A 22,298-nucleotide genomic window follows, 5' to 3' on the forward strand; every position below is an offset into this window, starting at 1 on the left:
CTCAGAGTTCCTTTCCTTTTATTGGGAAGATGACTTGTTCCCACAAAATGAACCCCACATTGAAACAGCCAGATAAATACCATATATTCCGGTGTATAGGGCAACCCAGCGTATAAGATGACCCCCTAGTTCAACATCGGGTTGCAAGACGATCGATGCTGAGTCGCAAGACCATCGATGCTGAGTCGCATGCCTAGAAAGTCGTCTTATACGCAGGAAACTACCTTATTTCCAGTGTATAAGACGACTCGGCATATAAGACGACCCCCGAGTTCAGAGGCTGTTTCGACACTCTCAAAAGTCGTCTTATATGCCAGAATATATGGTACTCCAGAGCCCTTTAGAAAACCTGCTTCTTGCAGTTACATTACAGGGAGATAGATTCCAAGTTCATGTTGGGAAAAAAAAAATCTTGACTCATAAGAACAGTTCAACAGACTACAAGAAAGGTGTTGAACCCATTTTCCCAGGATGAGTTGAAGCAAAAAAAAAAAAAAAAAAAAAAACCTACATAGTACCCATCATGGATCCTTTCACTGGCATTTCAACACAGAATCTGGGATTGGATCCAATGGCCTTAGTGACTCCTTTTGAATCCAAAAAAAATATGACTCTGTAAATTCTAATAAAGCTAACAACATTTCTCCAAATGTTCGGCCATTTCCATGGAGAGATCCCAGCTTGTTGTAGCATTTTCAAATGCAATACAAGTAAATCCTCAACTTACAACCTCAGTTTTGCCTGGAATTTTGGTTGCAAATCATTGGAGTCATAGGTTGAGTTACCATATGACTGGATTCAATTTTATGACAGTTTTATGACAGTTAATAAATGAGTCATGTGTTCATTAAGCAAATTACATGATTGTAAGTCCAAATCTAGCTTATCCAATGGGAGCTTTTTGCTGGAAAATAGTTGCAAAACACAGTCACATGATAATAAGATGCTGCAACCCATTACGAATGTGAGCTGGTGGCCAAGCAGTCAAAATACCCCTCACGTGACTGTAGGGCATAAGTGGCAGTCATAACTTTGAGGATGGACATAAGTAACTTTTTTTTCATCGTAAGTGACCAGTTGTAACTTTCTGTACTTCCAATGCATTGCAACCTTATTCCTCTATTTAACTAATAAAATGGGATTCCGTACTGTGCAAGACATATACAGAAAGAGGAGATGGCCAAAGATACGAGGCAGACCGAGAAGAAGATGGAGAGACAACATTATCAAATAATAGCATCAAATAACAATGGCTGGGAATGCTAGAAGAGCAAGAATCAGAACTTTGTATCTCCCTGGACACCCACAGCAATAAAACAGGAAGTAAACAAGAAGAGAAGAAGATGTGGATAGCAGGTGTCAAGGAAGAAGTCATGCAAGTTGTGGGAGCAGTTGATAGAGATAAAATTCCATCCCCTTCAAAGGTGATGAATCTGTGTCACCAGGACAATCAGTGTGGATTTAGCTGGTGAACAAAGGCACAACTGCTCCTCTTCCAAATAACTGGCTTTTCCTTGCCATTGTATACGCACCACATTCCCAGGCAAACCACGTGGGCCAGGTGGTCCTGCAGGTCCAGGGACACCCTGTTAAAATAAATCATAACCACAGGTTTGAAGAATATATTGGTGCTCATAAATGACATTTATGCAAATTTGGTCTCAGTGTTATTTATTTCTTCCTTTAAATCTAGTGGCCGCCCAATGCCTGTGGACTCTCTCTATAAATAAGGGAAATGAGTGGACTTTTAACACAGAATCGCCTTCGTGTTTTGTCTGCTAGCAATATTTATTCACTAGATTTATTCTCAATATCAACACTGCAATGACACTGTTTCAGATATGGAAAGGCTCTTAAAATATCCCAGTGTTTGTTAAACCTTTATCTACCTGGAAAAAATATTCTTGAGGCAGTTACTTACCATTTCTCCTGGAGGTCCAGGATGACCTACTTCCCCTTCTTGTCCTTTCAGACCCTAAGAAAAGAAAGAAGGATTCAGTCTAGTAGGCAGAAGAGTCAAAGATGCAGAAGCTCAGGAAGTCAATAAAGCATGTTGACCCCGTGCCAAGATAGCGGTTGAAGGAACTTTGATAACTGAGGGAAAATAATGCTGCTCCTTGGTTTCATTCACTAAAAGTTAATAACACCTGAACATCAAGCTGAGATACCCAGTCCCTATCATATTATTTTAAAGGATACTATTTGTTCAAAAGGAACAGAAGCAAAAGGAAAGGAGAAGTGTTGAGGGTATTCATTCCTACTCAGCAATCTACATAAATCGGGGTCTTCATACTTGGTCCTTTTATGACTTGTGGACTTCAACTCCCAGAATTCCTCAGGCAGAATGCCTGGCTGAGGAATTCTGGGAGTTGAAGTTCACAAGTCATGAAGGGACCATAGTTCTCCCATGCTGGCTCAGGAATTCTGGGAGTTGAAGTCCCTGAGTCATGAAGGAGCCATAGTTTCCCCATACTGGCTCAGGAATTCTGGGAGTTGAAGTCCCCGAGTCATGAAGGGGCCATAGTTCCCCCATGCTGGCTCAGGAATTCTGGGAGTTGAAGTCCATAAGTCATAAAAGGGCCATGTTTGAAGACCCCTGACATAAATGAACTTGGAGATGTGATAACAATAAGATGAACAACAAATAAAAGTTATAATGTTATTGGTCACAACAACCTGGCCAACCAAGGAGAAGACACAGATGATACTTTCAAACACCAATGGCAGATCTTTTGAAAAATGAGTAAGAAATAAAGTTGTATTTACGGAAGATTTTAACTACTCTGATATGTTCATAGTGATCATAACAATTATATTGCAGTTTCTATGACCAGCAATTAATTATACTGGAAAAACACGAAGTCTGTCACATGATCAACAACAGCTGTTCCTGGAATCTTAAATTAAATTAGAGTGAGCAACAAATTAGAACATTTGCTTATTCTATATTCAAGTACACATGGTTAAAGTCAATATAGAAATTGTTATATTTATTCCTACTAAAAATTAAAAAAACTGAAAAATTGAATTGCTGATTAGAATTATTTGGGATTATGGAAATAATATCGACAAATTTAATCTTAAAGTATGAGTTTGGTGATAATAATAATAATAATAATAATAATAATAATAATAATAATAATAATAATAATAATAATAATAATAAAGTTGGAAGAGACTTTGGAGGTCATCTAGTCCTTGTATTTTTACTTGTACCTATAAACAATGGATGTTTGTTTTTATATTATTTTTGAACCCATTCCATTCCAAAGCTCATTCCTAATAATAATAATAATAATAACAACAACAACAACAACAATAATAAAGTTGAAAGGGACCTTGGCAGTCATCTAGTCCAACCCCCTGCTCAGGCAGGAAACCCTCTATCATTTTAGACAAATGGCTGTCCAAACTCTTCTTAAAAGCCTCCAATGTTGGAGCATTCACTGCTTCTGGAGGCAGGTTGTTCCACTGGTTAATTGTTCTAACTGTCGGGAAGTTTCTCCTTAGTTCTAGGTTGCTTCTCTCCTTGGTTAGTTTTGTCCAACCATTCTGATTTCACCCCACAGATGGAAAGAGAGATAGATGGATGAATATTAATGTGTAAACCTCTTAAAAATCAATTCTACTTGTTTATCATCTGACTTTCAAGGATACCACTGAAGTGACCAGGTCCTCTTGAAGCATTGGGATGGCCATCTCCTCATATGGTCTAAGCATGTAAATCAATACATAAAAGACAGCTTAGTTGGGATTGCCAATTCAGACAGTACAAGAGGACTATATCAATGTCTTAATCATATGAACAGTTTTCATCACCCTATCATATATATCAATATATGAGGTAGTTTAGTGGTTTCATTTTAGCTTAACTTACCTCTGACCCCACAGGTCCGATTGGACCCTGTTTTCCTGGAACACCTCGTTCTCCCTATAGAAAGGAAGAGGCAGAAAAAGAAACACACATAAATGATCTCAGTTTTAGGTGATTTTTTTTCCCCAATGTAGTGAATCTGAGTATCTTAATCTAAGAAAGAGATGTTCTTTTAGCATCAGAAAAGGTTCATTATTAAGAGCCAAATGAGGGTATTTGATCCTAGACAGATCAGAGATAACGATTGGGGTGATCTGTGTTAGAGAAGAAACAGTTGTAGATTTTCTACGAGTAAATTGCAATAACAGATTGTTAACAGAGGGTCTTGAACTTCAACTTTGCTGTTGTTTAACCTGTTAACATATTTTCTTCATATATTCAATGGATGACAGGTCAATCAGGTTGCAAATAGATGTAGAAGTTTATAAATTTTGGACCTGCTTTGCATAGGGGGGAAGCTATTATTGTTGCAATAGATTGGTCAGTGTTCAACTAGTGAGAATAATATATCTTTTTGTTTTTTATTCTTTTTAATTCACATTTTAATGTTATTGTCTAGATTTGTTTTGTCTTTGTTAAAAAAAATTTCCTTTGGATTTTGTGTCTCAATCTTTGGAATAAAATAAAAAATTGGTTTAGAGCCACAGACTCTAAACCAATGGTGGCAGAGTCACAACTGGCAGCACCAGTAACCACAAGAACCCAAGCTAAAGTAAAATCACAACTGGATAGCCAAACTGGAATTGAATTCCGGAAAAGTTTGGAAACAGATGAATGGTTCCAGAAAAACAAAAATGTGTGCACAATGAGAGACGGGTTGCCTTGGGTAGGGGAAAAGTTATATATACCAACAACCCAAAGAGTCACATTCATGCAGCTTTGCCATGATACAAAATCAGCAGGGCATTTTGGATTTGTAAAAACTTTACACTTAATTAAACGGCAATTTTGGTGGCCATCCATAAAAAAGGACATAGAAAGCTACGTGGCCAGCTGCCCAAAATGTGCAACTGCAAAGAGGTTGCAAGGGAAATCGCCAGGACTATTACAAACAGTGGCAAATCCCTCAGCCCCCTGGAGGGAAATAGCCATGGATTTTACAGTGAAATTGCCAGAAAGCAATGAGAATACTGTTGTCTGGACGGTCACGGACTTGTTTTCCAAACAGGTGCACTTTATCCCTTGCCAAAAGATTCCCACCGCAAAAGCCTTAGCAAAACTTTTCGTCCAGCACATTTATAGATTGCACGGGGCACCCCAACACATCATCTCTGATATGGGAGTGCAATTTACAACTGCATTTTGGAAGGAATACCTTCTCCTGCACCATAACTATTTTAAAACCTAGACAATGGGAATATCTGAGGGACTGTCTCTTTCCAGTTATATCAGACTGCCCTATTAGATCTGGCAGAGAAGATATGCTATGAGTTGTCCCATTCCGTGCTAAGGTCTACGACAACTGACTGCTGCCAACTGGCCACGGCCAACTTACCACAGCCAACTTGCTGTGGCCAACTCACCATGGGATAAGAGTTTCACTAATATCGAAGAAATAGTGGAATAGAATCATTAAAGAAAGGATGCCAAAGGAGGGACAAAAAATGAAATGTGAATGGCAAAAATTAAAATATTTTTAAAATTATTTTAAATAATTAAATTGAATTGTTGAATTGTCCCACAGTGAGTTGTCCCATGGCAAGTTGGGCATGGTTAGTTGGCCATGGTGAATTGGCTGTGGTGAGTTGACCAGGGCAAGTTGGCTGTACCAAGTTGTCCCATTCCGTGCTATGAATACCATCAGCTGTAGATCTAGATTTAATGGCTTCCAGGAGATATGCTTCTCTGTCATGGTGTCTACTTTATGGAACATTTTTCCCTCCAAAATCAGATTAGCTCCATCCCTTCTAATATTTTGGAATTCCCTCAAGACCTGGTTATATGACCAAGGCAGAAGTTCACAGGTAACAGAAGATATGCTCAGATAGTTCCATTGCTAAATACCCATTGTCATCCTCCCTTTGACTTGGGTTGGTATATTTCTTTTTATAATGTTCATTTTCATCTGGCTTTTATGTTTTTATATTTATTATTCAATTCTTATATGGCATCCAGAATCACGTTTTGTGGGATGGGCAGCTATATAAATAAATAAAATTCCAGTCCATAACATAAGACCAACATGGTTGTAACATAAGACCAACAATTCACTCTGTTTATTTTCCTAAAATTATCCATCTTAGTTTATTAATGTAAATTATTATTTTTCAAAATCAATATTTAGAAATAGTAGATGTAATATGTCTATCCACTTATATGCTATAGATGTATTATCCATGATATATGATACATAAATAATGTTTAAGTAGATACTATACATAGATAGTTGGATCAGATCTATTATCTGTTTATCTTCTACCATTTTTCTCTACAATTTATTTTTTAAAATCACCATGCTGCCTATAATTTTAACTTTCTACTCATTTGAAATGGTTTATCTGAAAAGAAAGAGTATAATAATCTGCTTACGGGTTCACCTCTTTCTCCACGATCACCTTTTTCACCTTTTGGACCTTGTTCTCCCTTGAGTAAAACAGAAAAAGAAAATAATTGTATGTTGGTTTCGATAAAGAGTGATAGAACTGCTAAACACGACAGCCTCCATTACAGCAGAATGATCTGGCTCCTATCTGTGAAGAGATAGAAATTCATTAGCAAGTCCATTCCAACTGAGGAATTGAGTCTTCTGTTCCGAAGGTGACACTCCTATTAATTAAATGGCCACAGGCAACTTTGCAGGAGCATGGTCTGATTCCATATTTTATGAGAGTGGTTAAAAATAAAGTCTCTCTCGAGTCAAGCTTGACTTGTAATGACTTCATAGACTAGGATGGAATGTGTAACTAAAGGAGAAGAAGAGAGGAGGAAAAGTCAGCAGTAGCCAGGATATATTTGTTAGATGAGAAGATTATAGCTTTAGTCTGGCAAGATTCTATCTATTAGCTATAAACAAAGAACTGGCCTTAAAATATTCAAGAGCTGATTTTATTGGATACATGGGAGACAATTTGGGTTAGAAATGTAAAATTTACTCAAGCACAAAATTTAAGAGAACATTTTTATAAAATGTTTTATAGATGGCATTTGGATCCCCAAAAGTTGTCCCGCATGTATCCGAATTTACAGTCCAAATGTTGGAGATGTGGAAGTTTAGATGCAACCTATTTTCATATTTGGTGGACCTGTAGAGATATAAAAGCTTTTTGGATTAAGATTTGGTGGAATATTTCAAAAGATTTTTAAGAGAAAGATAAAGTTTACTGCACAGTTATTTTTGTTGGGTATTATTGTTGATTTTGATGTTAAAGAAATCAATTTGATGTTGAATCTTATAACAGCTGCAAGATTATTAGTGGGACAATATTGGAAGAAAAACTCTCTGCCTACTATGGAAGAATGGATACTTAAGGTATCTAATTTAGCAGAAATGGCAAAAATCTCCGCCTATTTAAAGGACCATTCACAAGAAAAATATATTATGGTTTGGTGAAGATGGATTGATTACATTCAAAAGAGATATGAAACTGAAAAGTATTATCTTGCATATGAGTAGATTTTAGATAATTATTAATAGTTTTAATTATATCATTATTTTAGTTTATAATTTGTTAACACTTGTTTTGAAAAGGAGTTAAAGTGTGTTATGGTTTTGATTGATAGTATAGTTGGTTAATGTTAGTTAGATTATGTTTGTTTATTTGTTACACTGTAATCAGATCTTGGAAGTGGTGGAGGGGGGAAGGGGTGGGAGGGGTTTATATTGTATTAAATTTGTAAAACTTTTAATAAAAAAACAAAAACAAAACAAAGAACTGGCCTTTAGTACAGGGGTCCTCAATCCCTGGTCCGTGGACCAGTAATGGGCCATGGCATGCCAGCAACTGGTCTGCACAAACAAGCAAAGCACCATCCACAGGATGTAGGCAGCACACAAAACCACACAATCTCCGGTCCATGGAAAAACCTCTTTCCACAGAACCAGTCCCTGGTGCCCAAAAGGTTGGGGACCTCTGATTTAGTAGATCTCAATGTATCATCTCTGGGACTTGGGCCTAACATGGACAACTTCATGTAGTTTTCTTAACAACACTATAGAAGTGGCTCGGCATTGTCATTTTTCAGAGTACAGCTGATAAAGTTTTATTAAATTCCCAAATTAAGCATCATCAAGTTCTGGAAAACTTCCATCTCTAACTCTCAAAAAGTCCATGAATATTGTGCAATTTTTTTCCTATTGGAAAAATACTACAAAATACAAGTTCTATAGAGGAAAATATGCTGTTGCAGAAATCTACCCCTCAGAAAGAGGGTGGATGAACAGGGAATACTTATTCTATTGTTTTAAGGGGTTTTGCAAAATTTAAATATCTTTGTAAAATACAGGTAGTCAGTCCTCAACTTACAACAGTTCATTTAGTGAGTATTCAAAGTTACAGCGACGCTGAAAAAAGTGGTTTATGACCATTTTCAGGCTTACGACCATTGCAGCATTCCCATGATCACATGATCAAACTTCTGACGCTTGACAATTGACTTATATTTATGACAGTGGCAGTGTCCCGGGTTCATGTGATCCCTTTTGTGACCTTCTGACAAGCAAAGTCAATAGGGAAGCCATATTCACTTAACAACCATATTAGTAACTGGAGACTAAAGCATAGTAAGGAATGGTTGCTGGAATTGGGTATGTCTAGTTTAATGAAGAGAAGGACGAGGGGGGACATGATAGCAGTGTTCCAATATCTCAGTGGCTATTCTCCAAAGCACCTGAAGGCAGGACAAGAAGCAATGGGTGGAAACTAATCAAGGAGAGAAGCAATCTAGAACTAAGGAGAAACTTCCTGACAGTTAGAACAATTAACCAGTGGAACAACCTGCCTCCAGAAGCAGTAAATGCTCCAACACTGGAAGTTTTTAAGAAGAGACTGGACAGCCATTTGTCCGAAACGGTATAGGGTTTCCTGCCTGAGCAGGGGGTTGGACCAGATGACCTCCAAGGTCCCTTCCAACTCTATTATTATTATTATTATTATTATTATTATTATTATTATTATTATTATTATTATTATTATCATCATCATCATCATCAACCACCACAACAACAACTATTGCAAGAAAGGTCGTAAATGGGCAAAGCTCTTAGCAACATAAGTGTGGTTATAAGTTGAGGACTACTTGTAACATGACTGCATCAATTCAATTAATTTTCAGTTTATTGCTGTCATAAACTAATACAGATAATAAACAAGATAAACTTTAAGACAGAGTTAAATGAGATTATTTTTTTATGAAGAACATCTGCTGTCCTCTTCTGGTCTAGAGGAACATGACAGGGAAAAGTGAACTAACTAAATTAAGGCAAACTATTTGAACTGTCTTTGATTTACTAACAGTTTTTCTGATTGCTCACTTGGGAAAATATTAACAACACTTTTGCAAGTTTATAATCCCTTCTTTAACCACAAAGTTGCCTAAAGCGCAATATTTTGTCATAATTAGATTAAGGAAAAGGATTATACTAAGTAAGGATAAAAGGAAGGTCTTACTGTTGTAGAAACTAAGATAGGAAGTTCATCTTGGGAAGCAGCCTGATATTCCCTGCCTTCAATTGTTTTTTTTTTTTTTTCTTGTTCTGAAATATTTTAAGACAGATCGAAAAGAAGATTGGAAAAGGATGGATATTCCACCTGTTAAAATTGAGGGATCAAGAAATAACTGGATTTGCTAACCCAGACAAAATTTCCTTTCTTATATCGTACAGAATGATGAGGATGTATCAAAAGAATAAATCCTTCTTTGTAGGTCAACTTGCTTTCAGAAAATGACCTAAAATTACAGAGGGAAAATCACACTCAAGCTCTGGATTTCAATTCAGATCTATCATGGGCAATATGAAATCTTGCTCCCATAGGCCAACTGATAATAGAATAGAATAGAATAGAATAGAATAGAATAGAATAGAATAGAATAGAATAGAATAGAATGAGACCTTAAGGTCTTCTAGTCCAGCCCGCTGCTCAAGCAGGAGAGCCTATACTATTTCAAACAAGTGATTGTCTAGTCTCTTCTTAAAAACCTCCAGTGATGGAGCACCCACAATTTTTGGAGGTAACTTCTGTCGCACTGGTTAATTGTCCTCACTGTTAGGAAGTGTCTCCTTGATTCCAGGTTGCTTCTCCCTCTGGTCAGTTTCCAACTATTGTTTCTTGTCCTGCCCTCTGGTGCTTTGGAGAATAGTTTGACCCCCTCTTCTTTGTGGCAGCCCCTCAAATACTGGAATACTGCTATCATGTTACCTCTATTTCTTCTTTTCTTTAGACTAGCCAACCCAAGTCCTGCAGCCATTCTCCATATGTTTTAGCCTCCAGGCCTTTGATCATTTTAGTTGCTTTTCTCTGAACTTTTTCCAAGGTCTCAACATCTTTTTTTGTAGTATGGTAACCAAAATTGGTTACGGTATTCCAGGTGTGGTCTTACTAAGGTGTTATAAAGTGGTACTAATACTTTGTGTAATCTTGATTCTATGCCTCTGTTTATGCAACCCAGGATTGTATTAGCTTTTTGGGCTACTGCTGCACACTGCTGGCTCATAGTCAAGTGATCGTCCACTAGGACTCCAAGGTCCCTCTCACAGTTACTGTTTTTGAGCTAAGTCTTGCCTAATGCTAAAATAGAGATGGAACCTGGAGATTTTATTCTGATGTCCAAGTTAGGTGGATATCCATACCATCTCTGGCCATTCCAGAGATTCATTTTATCCAGTTGAAGAGTTGATGTTGTAAGATCCCAGATTCCCATGAGTTTTTGGCTTTGCTGGATCTTCCTTCCCATTGTAAGTAGGAACTGCAGGATTCTCATCAGCCTCTGTTCTTTATGTATATTTTTTTGAAAAGTATATGAAATTCCATGGCTTAATGTTTAATACAGTTTCCCTTTTAGGCACGTTAAATATAAGTATAAACATAGGATATCAAAGAATTAAAAATTACTTACTGGAATACTAGGCCTTGGTGTAAATGAGGTAACCTAGAGTGCAAACAATGAAAATAAGAGATTTCAGTATCAACTTCATAAAATAATGACAGCAGCAACATAAGGGTAATTGCATTATGATGATAAATACATGGTAATGCTCCTTTTTTATTATTACTTCAAAATAGTTCAAAAACATAACATATCCCAAAGGCAATGGAAACTCATCATACTAACACACTAAGTGTGGGTCTCCAAATGTGTTGATTCTCAATGTTCAGCATCGCTTGCTATTGATGGGCAATAAAACTTGTGATTCAGTAACTCCATGGAGGGCTACACAAAAGCTTGCAATACAAAGCAAAATTTTTGTAGGAGCATTTTTTTTTTTTTGCAGGCCTTTAGGCCACACAAAACAAGTAATGCAGTTGACTGACTGAAGTACATCTTCACCTTATATAACAGAAGAAACTTTGATTTTCAGAAACATTGGTTTACTTTTTCCATCCATATGTCCTCATTCCATTTATAATCCTTACAGTTTTTTTTCTTAAGGTAAAGACACTTCAAGTTTTACTTGTAGTGAGTTCATGGACTGTGGTGGAATGACTTCAAGACATACTGAACATACGGACAGACACGGTGTATAGTCTATAGTAGTGGAATTACCCCACCAGGAAATAGGATCTAATCTCGCTTAGCTTATTGAAATTAGCCAAGTTTAACTAGGTGTCCTTATAGCTTTTTAAATGCAGTTGTCATGGTTCCGACAGATGAAACTCTTCAAAGAACTTCGAGGCATTGTTTACCTTAAAGAATCTTTATTCGAGCAGCATAGCTTCAGCACCTATATAGTCAAAGCCAAAATCTGGATTCCCCTCCCCTTAGCACACAGTATCAAACACAATTCCCTCCTCTAATTAACAGTCATAAATCACATTCTCCAATTAGTTTGAAATGCAGGCTTTCCCTCCTATTCTCCAATCCGCCATTCCTTATCATCTCTTATTTCAAAAGACCTGAATTCACACACTATTACAATATTATTATGTCTAACTAACTCCCATCACGTTCCTCCTCCTCCCCCAGTATCATCTAATTCTAAGAGTAAAGCATAAGAAAGACAAAGGCTGCATCTCCATATGTTGTCAAACAAGAACATCCAATGTTAGCAGCGTTGACATCAGTTCTACTTACTTTTCCAGGTGGACCTGGGAGACCAGGAGCACCAATTTCACCCTAGGAAGGAAGGAGGGAGAAAGATATAGAGAAGGAAGAGAGGAAGGATTAAAGAAAGAAATGGAGACCCAGTTTTGTATCTGAATTTATTAAAATGTAAACCATGGTATACAAATTCATCTTCCAATAAGAAGAGGCTCTGCCATAAATCTAATAAATATTCATCACATATTTATATTGCTACATTCCATAAGTATTCATTTAATTGATGGTATGCAATTAAAATAGGCATGATAAAAGATTTTTTTTTTTTTTTTTGGCAATTGTAGACAATGATTTCTCCTTGAATAGGAAGTTTTAATTAGATCAGTGCTGGGCAAAACTAAGGTGTCTTTCTGTCAACATCATGACCTTCACTCTAAATATCACTCAAAATCTTATTCCTTTTAACCTCCCCAAAAGTGACTCTGGCCTAGTTGTATTGATTTAGCAATCAGATGAAAAAGAATGTAGACTTGAGCTTGGGGATTAAGGAAGGAACAAACAGTCCACTAAGGTGGGGGGGGGACTTAAAGAGAAAACTACTCATCCTGAGAAAGAGCAAAATGTGATAAAGAAACCCTAAATAATCCCACTTTAATTCTGTGTAGTGTGTGTTTGGACAGAGATAAGCCTACTGTAGTTAAGCTTTCAAGATTATTTTATTCTACCTTAAAGCACTTCTTCCAGTTCAGCCCGTTTCTTGACTTGGCTGACACCAACCTAGGTCATGACTTCAATTTTAGATGGTTTCAAGATAGCTGTTAGCCTTTTGAGGTAATCTGTGAGTGCTATCACTACCCTTATTGTAAGGTTGCATTAACAGAATCTTGCAAGTGTGAAACCACATCCCTCCCACCTCACCTTTGCTTTCTAGGGAACTAGGGAGGATCCCTTCTGGGATAGAATAGAATAACAGAGTTAAAGGGACCTTGTAGATCATCTAGTCCAGTGGTTCTCAACCTGTGGGTCGGGACCCCATTTGGGGTCGAATGACCATTTCACGGGGGTCGCCAAATCACGCTGTCCGCCATTTTTTTCCCTTTTCCCCAGCTGTCCTATTCCCTTTTATTGGTGGACACACCCACTTGGGGGGTCACCACAACATGGGGAACTGTATTATGGGGTCACGGCATTAGAAAGGTTGAGAACCACTGATCTAGTCCAATCCCCTGCCCAAGCAGGAGTCCCTACACCATTTCTGACAGATGGCAGTCCAGTCTCTTCTTGAAGGTCTCCAGTGATGAAGCACCAACAACATCCAAAGGCAGTATGTTCCATTGGTTGATTGTTCTCACTGTCAGGAAATTTCTCCTTATTTCCAAATTGAGTCTCTCCTTGATCAGTTTCCATCCGTTATTTCTTGTCTGGCCTTCGGGTGCTTTGGAAAATAGGTTGACCCTCCTCCTTTCTGTGACAGCCCCTCAAATATTGGAACACTGCTATCATGTCTCCCTGGTCCTTCTCTTCACTAGACCAGCCATGCTCAGTTCCTGCAATCATTCTTCATGTGTTTTAGCCTCCAGTCCCCTGATCATCCTTGTTGCTCTTCTCTGCACTCTCCAGAGTCTCAAAATTGATTGCAGTATTCCAGGTGTGGTCTTACTAAGGCTTTATAGAGAGGTATTAGTACCTCATGTGATTTTGACTGAATCCCTCTGTTAATGAAACTTTCCATGGTCCAATTCCTTTTACAAGCTGAGATGTCTCTTATCTCTCCATTGCCCCGGTGGAAGCTCTTCTTCCTTCTGTCTCCCACTGATATTCTTACATTACAATAACTCAAGAATGCCCAAGGAAGCCTCCATGGAGGAGTCCAAAAGATGGCAGTTATAAGATGCACAATGGGAGTCTTGCATGTGTCTACCATAGTAGTAGTAATAGTAGTATTTTGCATGTATCTACCATAGTAGTAGTAATAGTAGTAGTATTGTAGTAGTAGTAGTAGTAATAGTAGTAGTAGTAGTAGTAGTAGTAATAATAATAATAATAATAATAATAATAATAATAATAATAATAATAAAGTTGGAAGGGACCTTGGAGGTCTTCTATTCCAACCCCCTGCTCAGGCAAGAAACCCTATACCATTTCGGACAAATGTCTGTCCAGTCTCTTCTTAAAAACTTCCAGTGTTGGAGCATTCACTGCTTCTGGAGGCAGGTTGTTCCACTGGTTAATTGTTCTAACTGTCAGGAAGTTTCTCCTCATATTCTAGATTGCTTCTCTCCTTGATTAGTTTCCATCCGTTGCTTTTTGTCCTGCTTTCAGGCTCTTTGGAGAACAGCTTGACTCCCTCTTTTTTGGGGCAGCCCCTGAGATATTGGAAGACTGCTATCATGTCCCCCCTCGTCCTTCTCTTCATTAAACTAGACATACCCAATTCCAGCAGCCATTCCTTATATGTTTTAGCCTCCAGTCCCCTAATCATCTTTGTTGTTTGAATTTGACCCCCGTCTTGTGTGCATCATTCTCACATTCAGCTCTGTTTTTCCAAGATAGTATCTGGGACAGATCATAAGGAATATTCTCAAATTTTGAAGGCAGGCAAGCACTGACTGAAGCCACAACAAGCCTTTCAGTAGTAGTAGTAGTAGTAGTAGTAGTAGTAGTAGTAGTAGTAGTAGTAGAAAAAGAGACATGCCGCTCAATCTTTCTCCTCTTTCTCCTATGCTCTGATTGTTATTATTATTTCCACTTCAAGGATGTAGGATCTTCAGAGAGCAATACACTTGACTCAGCTGGATATTTGATCATTTTGCTTTAGCTGATTGACACCCTCCATGCTCTGTTGAACAGCCTCCTTTTTCTGATTTTTCCCTACTTCAAAATTGTAACTGAAATAATCAGGGGTCTCGTTTCAGAAGGAAATATGCTTCATTTTATATATACAGAAATGCAGACATCTGTGCATACTATGTGCCTCTGCACATGTAGGTTTCTTTCTTTCTTTCTTTCTTTCTTTCTTTCTTTCTTTCTTTCTTTTTTCTTTCTTTCTTTCTTTCTTTCTTTCTTTCTTTCTTTCTTTCTCCAAATGTGTACACTGCACATCTCATTATCCACATGATTCTGTGTGGTTTGCAAGTAAAAACCCATGAAATCCTTACAAAAAATCCTTGGTTTTTAATCAGATTAATTTCATTAATTTGAACTTTAAAATGGGAGGAAAATACTCTTCCTTATCTTTCTTTGATTGACAGGTCTAATGTCCAATCACAGCATACATTTGGGGATGTCTATCTTATTGTCTATCTAGTGTGCTCAATGCAGCTTATAATCCTATAAAAGCATATATGGTCTGGTGTAGGTCATACAGACACAATGATGTGACCTACAAAACAAATGAATTTATCAGTGTGCACATCAACCATAGAAATTCATCAGCTATCTGGTAACTTACCTTTTCTCCTCTCTCACCTTTGAAGCCAGTGAGCCCAGCTCTTCCTTTTTCACCCTGTAAAGACAAATAACCCAAGAGCTGGTATGATGATCCTTGGTGACAAAAATAGATCCAAAATATCGTTTGCTGCAATTTCTGCCTTCCCTAAGAATCTGTTGCACAAGTCCATTTGAGGACTAAAAAAGAACCAAAGGAGAAGCTGTACAGACTTATAAAACAGATTCAAAGTCTCATGTCTGATCATGATGCCATAGAAGTGATCAGGGTTAGAATTTCTGGACTTTGAAGTTTGGATGGGTTAGGACAGTGGTGGCGAACCTATGGCACAGGTGCCAGAGGCGGCACTCAGAGCCCTCTCTGTGGGCACGCATGCCATCATCCCAGCCCTGCCATCCCCCATGGCCCTCTCCTCACCAGCAGCCCCCCCGGAGGAGAGTTGCCCTGGGTGTAGCCTGTGCAGAGCAGCGCAGCCAAGGACATGGCAGCCGGGCAGCGGGGATAAGACTCCGCCTTCGCACCTCATTGCATACAGATGATGCTGTGGGGCGTGGACAGAGAGTGTGGCCACCATGACAGTGCTGGGCCACCTGGGCGATCTGCTGTGGCAGGCCCTGGAGGTGGTGGGTGGCCCTGTGGGCAATAGAGATGGGGGCGGGGGAGGGGCGAGGCAGTTTTTGGGCACTTGGTCTCTAAAAGGTTCGCCATCACTGGGTTAGGAGTTGAGTTTGGGAGCATTAAGTCTGACGAAAACTTGGCTGACTTGTCTCCTCTGCTGTTTGCCTTTCAAAACTTATAATCACAACACAGTCTGCAAGGAGATTTGAAAGCTGTAGAGACCCCTCCATTTTGCATTCCTGAGGTAAATGGTGCTGTGCTTCTCAGACCTTCTCACGAAATCAGGATGGACTTTGACAAGGCCTTTGAATAATGTCCTTGCCCCAAGGAAAAAAGTCAATTATTTCCAGGCAGTAATGAAAAAGCGAAATAACAAACATTTGCCCATCATTAGTTATTTACCAATACATGTTTGCAATTTATATTTATTTTATTTCATATGTATATATATAATTATTGCATTCATGGATAGCCTTATTTATTTATTTATTTAAAAGGTTTTTATTGAATTTTATGGGGTTAGGGAAGGGATACGACCAGGATAGGGATTAAGGTTCAGGGTGGGGTTAAGACCGGGGTTGGGGTTGGGACAGGATTGGGAACAATATTGGGGTTGCCCCCCAATAACATTTTCAAGCTTTAGGAAACAGACTATTGTCCAGGTACATATGCTCAGTTAACACTAATTAATACAATAGTAAATAGCTGTAGTGAATATGATAAACAATAATCATTCTTCTTGCTAATATATATTCAAAATAACATATCACATTCATTTCTCACTAGTTCGTTTTCCTAACCATTGGTAAAATTTATCCCACGTTTTAAAATAAACTCAATCTTCTTTCTCTTTAATTTATTTATTTATTTCATTGGCTTCTAGGCCACTCCAATCATCAATAGAGTGTGAGTAGCTTATAGTCCTACCATGCACACAAAAAAAGAATACAATTTTTAAAAATCACCAAGGAAGAAATAATATTACATAATGAAATTTCCCTATGCTAAAATCCACATAACTGTATATTCCTACAGTAATGGCAATAGCACTTAGACTTACAGACCACTCCTTAGTGCTTTACCACACTCTCTGGGCAGTTTGCAAGGTCAGCATTATTTGCATATTGCCCCCAACAATCTGGGTCCTCATTTTAACAGCCTCAGAAGGATGGAAGGCAGAGTCAACCTTGAGCCGTGAACTTCAGGCTGTGGGTAGAGTTTGTTGCAGTCCTGTACTATATCCTAACTGTTGCATCTCTACAGTGGAGGAATCCTTCTCACATTATTCCCCTTGCCACCCGTGGCAAGCTGAATTAACAAGATTACACTACCTTTCTAAATTCAAATTATGTTAAGGCATGCAAAACCTCGGGGACAATGCTGTTCCAGGGACAGAGCACAGGGATCCAAAAAGTTCTGTAGATGATATTCTTTAAGAAAGGGAACTCTGTCTTTCTCACCAAGTTGGGTGAGCAGAAATGCCCCCCCCCAAAAAAAAAGTTCCTGTAGATTCTCAGACCCTGAACCATGAAAGGTTTGAAAATGACAACCACCATCTTAAATCAGCACCTCATCCCCTATGATGTATCTCTCAAACACAGGGTTAAAAAAAAAGAACATGTAAAAAGCAACAAATTGCAGTAAAATAGAGATTAACAAGAGACAAATCACTTCCTTGTGGGAAACTAGAACAGACGTAGCATTTTATAGTCCACAGGCCACATCTGCCTGCAGTGTAGATGGTGGCCAGGTATGGGATAGCAGAATAGTGGGGGGTGGGTTGGTGATGGAGGCCCTCCACAACAGCCCCCATTTCTCATGTGGCTCCATGAGAAAATTAATTGCCCACCCCTGGTCTAGAAGGCTGACAGATCCAAACTGTTCTTCAAGTAGACATTTCCATTCCTTTATGACTCAAACATACCTGGTTTCCTTTTTCTCCTCTTGGACCAGGCAAACCAGATTGGCCTGGAAGACCAGCTTCACCCTAAAAAAGAATATACTATTCTTAGAGTTGTAGAAAATTCAGCTGCAAGGAATTTGATTTGAAATTTCAGTTTCATTGCCCCTCCTGAATTGCTCCTCCTCAAGAGTTTTATTACTCAGTAGATTTAATGCAGCAAATCAGACTGGGTGCCGCTGAAACTGATTCAGCGATTTGACAAACGTCTGCCAAGGTTCTGTTTCATTTTTAGCATCTAATAGGAGTCTAATAGCATACAAAAAAGCAGAGACATCATCTTGCCAACAAAAGGCCATGGTTTTCCCAGGTGCAATGTATGGCTGTGAAAGTTGGACCATAAGAAAGGCTGAGCACCAAAGAATGGAGGCCTTTGAACTATGGTGTTGGAGAAGACTCCTGCGAGTCCCCTGGACTGCAAGGCGATCAAACCTGTGAGTCCTAGAGGAGATCAACCCTGACTGCTCTTTAGAAGGCCATATCCTGAAGTTGAAACTCAAGTACTTTGGCCACCTAATGAGAAGGAAGGACTCATTGGAGAAGGGCCTAATGCTGGGAATGATGGAGGGCAATAGAAGAAAGGGATGGCAGAGAATGAGGTGGCTGGATGGAGTCACTGAAGCAGTAGGTGTGAGCTTAAATGGACTTCAGAAGACAGTAGAGGACAAGAAGGCCTGAAGGAACGTTGTCCATGGGATCGCGATGGGTCAGACATGACTTCGCAACTAACAACAACAAGGAGTCACACAAATATTCTTTTGAGGCCCTATGCATGTATCCTCTTAATCTTTCCAACTGCGATTGCTGGTAACACTGCTGTAGATATACTGTTGACTGTTGGATGTTTTGGGAAGGATTTTTTGCTTCAATAAAATGACCACTTAGAAAACAATGCCGTAAGTGAGGAGTAGTGGTTACAGTTGTAGGACTAACACAAGGAAAATCCAGGTTGTCCACCTTGCCCCATCACAATTTCAAGGAGAACCTGGAGCCACTCACTCACTCACTGTTAGTTTATCCTTTTCCACAGATTGTGATTATATAATGAAGTGAGATTTCCATGTAAGCTACCTTCAGCATTCAGAAGCAAAGTAGTTACAATATAAATAGAACAAATAAACAACAAATTAACCTTATAGACTTAGACTACTTTGGCATGAACAATACTTACCCTCTCGCCCACTATGCCAGCTGGTCCAGGGGGGCCTGATTCACCCTGAAAAATAGCAAAATAGCAAGTTTCCCAGGGCATTTGTCTTATTTTGTAAGCTTTTATATATCTATCTCTAAAACTAATGTATGAACAAGAAAGCAGAATTCTTTTTAGTTATTTTTTTTTTTTTTGCTCCGGTGAAGGAAGAACCTATTGCAAACATTTGAATGTCTTTCAAACAAGGATTTGTGAAGAATGATATGCATGTATTTATTAAGCACATAGAAAGATATATTATATTAAGCCATTAAATGCTATTGATAGTTATTTAAGTCATTCTTGCCTGCTTGAAAATGTTTATTTTCTGGGTGACTTACAAATACAATAAAAACATAAATATAAAGCCATTAAGATTAATATGAATTAGATCTTCTTTCCTACCCTAGCAGCCAGCTCCAGTATTTATTTACTTTTAGTTATTTACCATATTTCTCATATCTTATAAGAAATGATTTTTTTTCCAACCTTGGAGCCTGCTTCACCAGCTTCTCCCTTTTCCCCTTGTTCTCCCTGTAAAAAAAAAAAAAAAGATGAAAGTTAGCCAAAAAAAGACAATATGAAATACAGTTGTTGAATAAGGGCAGAATTAAATGTTTCGAAGAACTACTTGGGGTTTATTGAAAACTGCTTTCTCAGAATTTCCATTTATCAGTTCTAATTCTTCCTTCTAAGTAAATGAAGAAACATACATTTTGATTTATTAAATTCAAGTACAAAAAAGGGTGAAAGAATGGTGGCTGACACGTGGAGGCTACTTTATTTGTGCAGGGAAATGTTGCATGCATCAATCTGTGCAAACAACTGTCACAAGAGTTCCTGGAAGACCTCTATATTTGATGTCCTTCATAGTAGCTTCCAGAAGTTTAAACACATATTATAGCTTCTGGAATTTGTTTTTCCTTTTCCAGTATGCTTAGTTTGGAATCAATAAGCCACAACATTTCAGCCACTAGCCACTGAATTTAGCCAGAAATTGATCATGAATCCTAGTACTAAGTAAAGAAGCAAGAAATGTAATGACTTTGAAATTATCAGAACATGGAATGATTAATTTAAGCCAGACATGTCAAACACAAGGCCCGGGGGCTGGATGTGGCCCGTGAAGTGATTTCATGTGGCCCGCAAAGCCATCCTGGAAACAGTGAGGGAACGGCCCTCGCTGCCTTGGCCCTGGCCCAGGCCAGCCAGGAGCCAATGTACCATTTTGTGGTGGCCATCTATGCTGAAACACATTCAGTCTTAGCGCCACAAGGCCGTCCAGAAACAGCAAGGAACCAGCCCCTGCTGCATTGCCCCCCCCGCCCCCGGGTGCATGCTGGGGAAGTGTCACCCTTTGTGAGGAATGAGAAATGGACCATGCCTTGGCGCTTGCCCCGGTCCCACCCCCTTCTGCCAGAGACCCTCAGATCTATCCCACTCCTACCCAGGCCCCCACAGGCACCCTTGCCGCAAACAATGTAGAGCTGGCCACACCCACCCAGTAGGCCACACCTACTCCATCCACACCCACCCAGTAGGCTGCACCCACCCTGGCCACACCCACCCAGCCCCCTGAGGGCAACCACAATGCTGATGGGCCCTCAATGAAATTGAGTTTGACACCCCTGATAAGCCTTTCCAGCAAAGATTTGCCACTAAGCTTACTTACCTTTGAGCCTGGAAGACCAGGTAAACCATCTTGACCAGATTTTCCAGGTAAACCCTAAAGAAAAGAAAAGAAAAACAATGCACATTAATTTCTGGTTTCAGATATGCCTGGTTTTACTTTGGGGGGGTATAATTTTCTTCAGTATAAAAAGAAATAAGGGGAAATTTCCTGACAAGTGGAATAGCTTGCCTCCAGAAATTTTGGGTGCCCATCACTGGTGGTTTTTAAGAAGAGATTGGATAGCCATTTGTCTGAATGGTATAAAACAGCGGTTCTCAACCTGGGGGTCGGGACCCCATTTGGGGTCGAGCGACTATTTCACGGCGGTCGCCAAACAATGCAGTCCGCCATTTTTTCCCCCCTTTTCCTTAGCTGTGCTACTCCCTTTTATTCTATTGGCTTCTGAAAGCCAATAGAATAGACTCTCTTGAATAGAGTCTAATTCTATTGGCTTTCAAAAGCCCATAGGAATTGTCCAGGCTGTCTCTGCCCTGCTGAGCCCGCCAAAAGTCCCATTCTGCAAACAGTGCTGCACCAGTTGAGTAGTCCTCGACTTACGACCGGTTGAGTAGTCCTCGACTTACAATCGGTTGGGGGTCGCGGCATTAAAAAGGTTGAGAACCACTGGTATAAAATCTCTTGCTTGAGCAGGGAGTTGGACTAGAAGACCTCCAAGGTCCCTTCCAACTGTGTTATTCTGTAAAGCTTCTGTTCAGATATAGGATATGGTTTTAAAATGGTTCAGTCAAGTTCCCTTTTTAAATCAGATTAGGCGAGTTAGGATAGATTTGTTAACTGACAAATTTCTGCACCTGTGAAAGCACTCTTTTTAGTGAATCAAACGGACCATTTGAACAAAAACCTTTTGCACCTAGCTGACAATTTTAATCAATCTGCGATAATTTATTGATTTCTACTAAAGCATCACCACATGGCTTTCAAATGACAGGGCAAATGATTGTGAAGCTTTCCTTCATTCCACTAATTGACTGAAAAACAAGTTGAGAGGCACACAGCTCATTTGAAGGATGACAACCTTTGCATTAGGCCAAGGTTGGGAAAGGTGAGATTCTGTCTCAGAGGTTTGCCAATGCAGTACTAGATATTTATCCCATGTTTGGAGAAAAGGAACCAAGACTAAAAATGCATTTGAGGGAAGAAACCTCAAGGAGCTCAGCAGGTTTGCTATCTGAGTAACTATGATGGTGAACATCTTTTAAAACAATTCAAGAGAGCAATCTCAGAAATCACCACAGGATGTCAGCACTGGCTAAGAAAAGGATCCCAAGGCTAGTTGGAAACTTGGAAATAGTTAAAAATAGTTACTGAAATTCAGCAACA

The 22,298-nt window shown here is 39.0% G+C and overlaps 1 protein-coding gene across 2 annotated transcripts in view; it reads right to left on the minus strand.

Annotated features, from left to right (window-relative positions):
* Positions 1–22,298, minus strand: part of COL22A1 (collagen type XXII alpha 1 chain) — a 186,470-nt gene that overhangs the window by 60,594 nt on the left and 103,578 nt on the right. For both annotated transcript variants that reach the window (XM_039323548.1, XM_039323547.1), the window contains 11 exons: positions 20,958–21,011; positions 19,775–19,819; positions 19,268–19,312; positions 18,061–18,123; positions 15,522–15,575; positions 12,104–12,145; positions 10,928–10,960; positions 6,404–6,457; positions 3,878–3,931; positions 1,922–1,975; positions 1,533–1,586 (listed from right to left, as the gene is read on the minus strand). In XM_039323548.1, coding sequence (XP_039179482.1) covers positions 1,533–1,586; positions 1,922–1,975; positions 3,878–3,931; positions 6,404–6,457; positions 10,928–10,960; positions 12,104–12,145; positions 15,522–15,575; positions 18,061–18,123; positions 19,268–19,312; positions 19,775–19,819; positions 20,958–21,011 — 552 coding nt within the window. The remainder of the gene's footprint in view (positions 1–1,532; positions 1,587–1,921; positions 1,976–3,877; positions 3,932–6,403; positions 6,458–10,927; positions 10,961–12,103; positions 12,146–15,521; positions 15,576–18,060; positions 18,124–19,267; positions 19,313–19,774; positions 19,820–20,957; positions 21,012–22,298) is intronic.

This window comes from Crotalus tigris, unplaced genomic scaffold (genome assembly GCF_016545835.1).
Source record: "Crotalus tigris isolate CLP2741 ecotype Arizona unplaced genomic scaffold, ASM1654583v1 scf7180000024277.1505481, whole genome shotgun sequence".
NCBI lineage: Eukaryota > Metazoa > Chordata > Lepidosauria > Squamata > Viperidae > Crotalus > Crotalus tigris.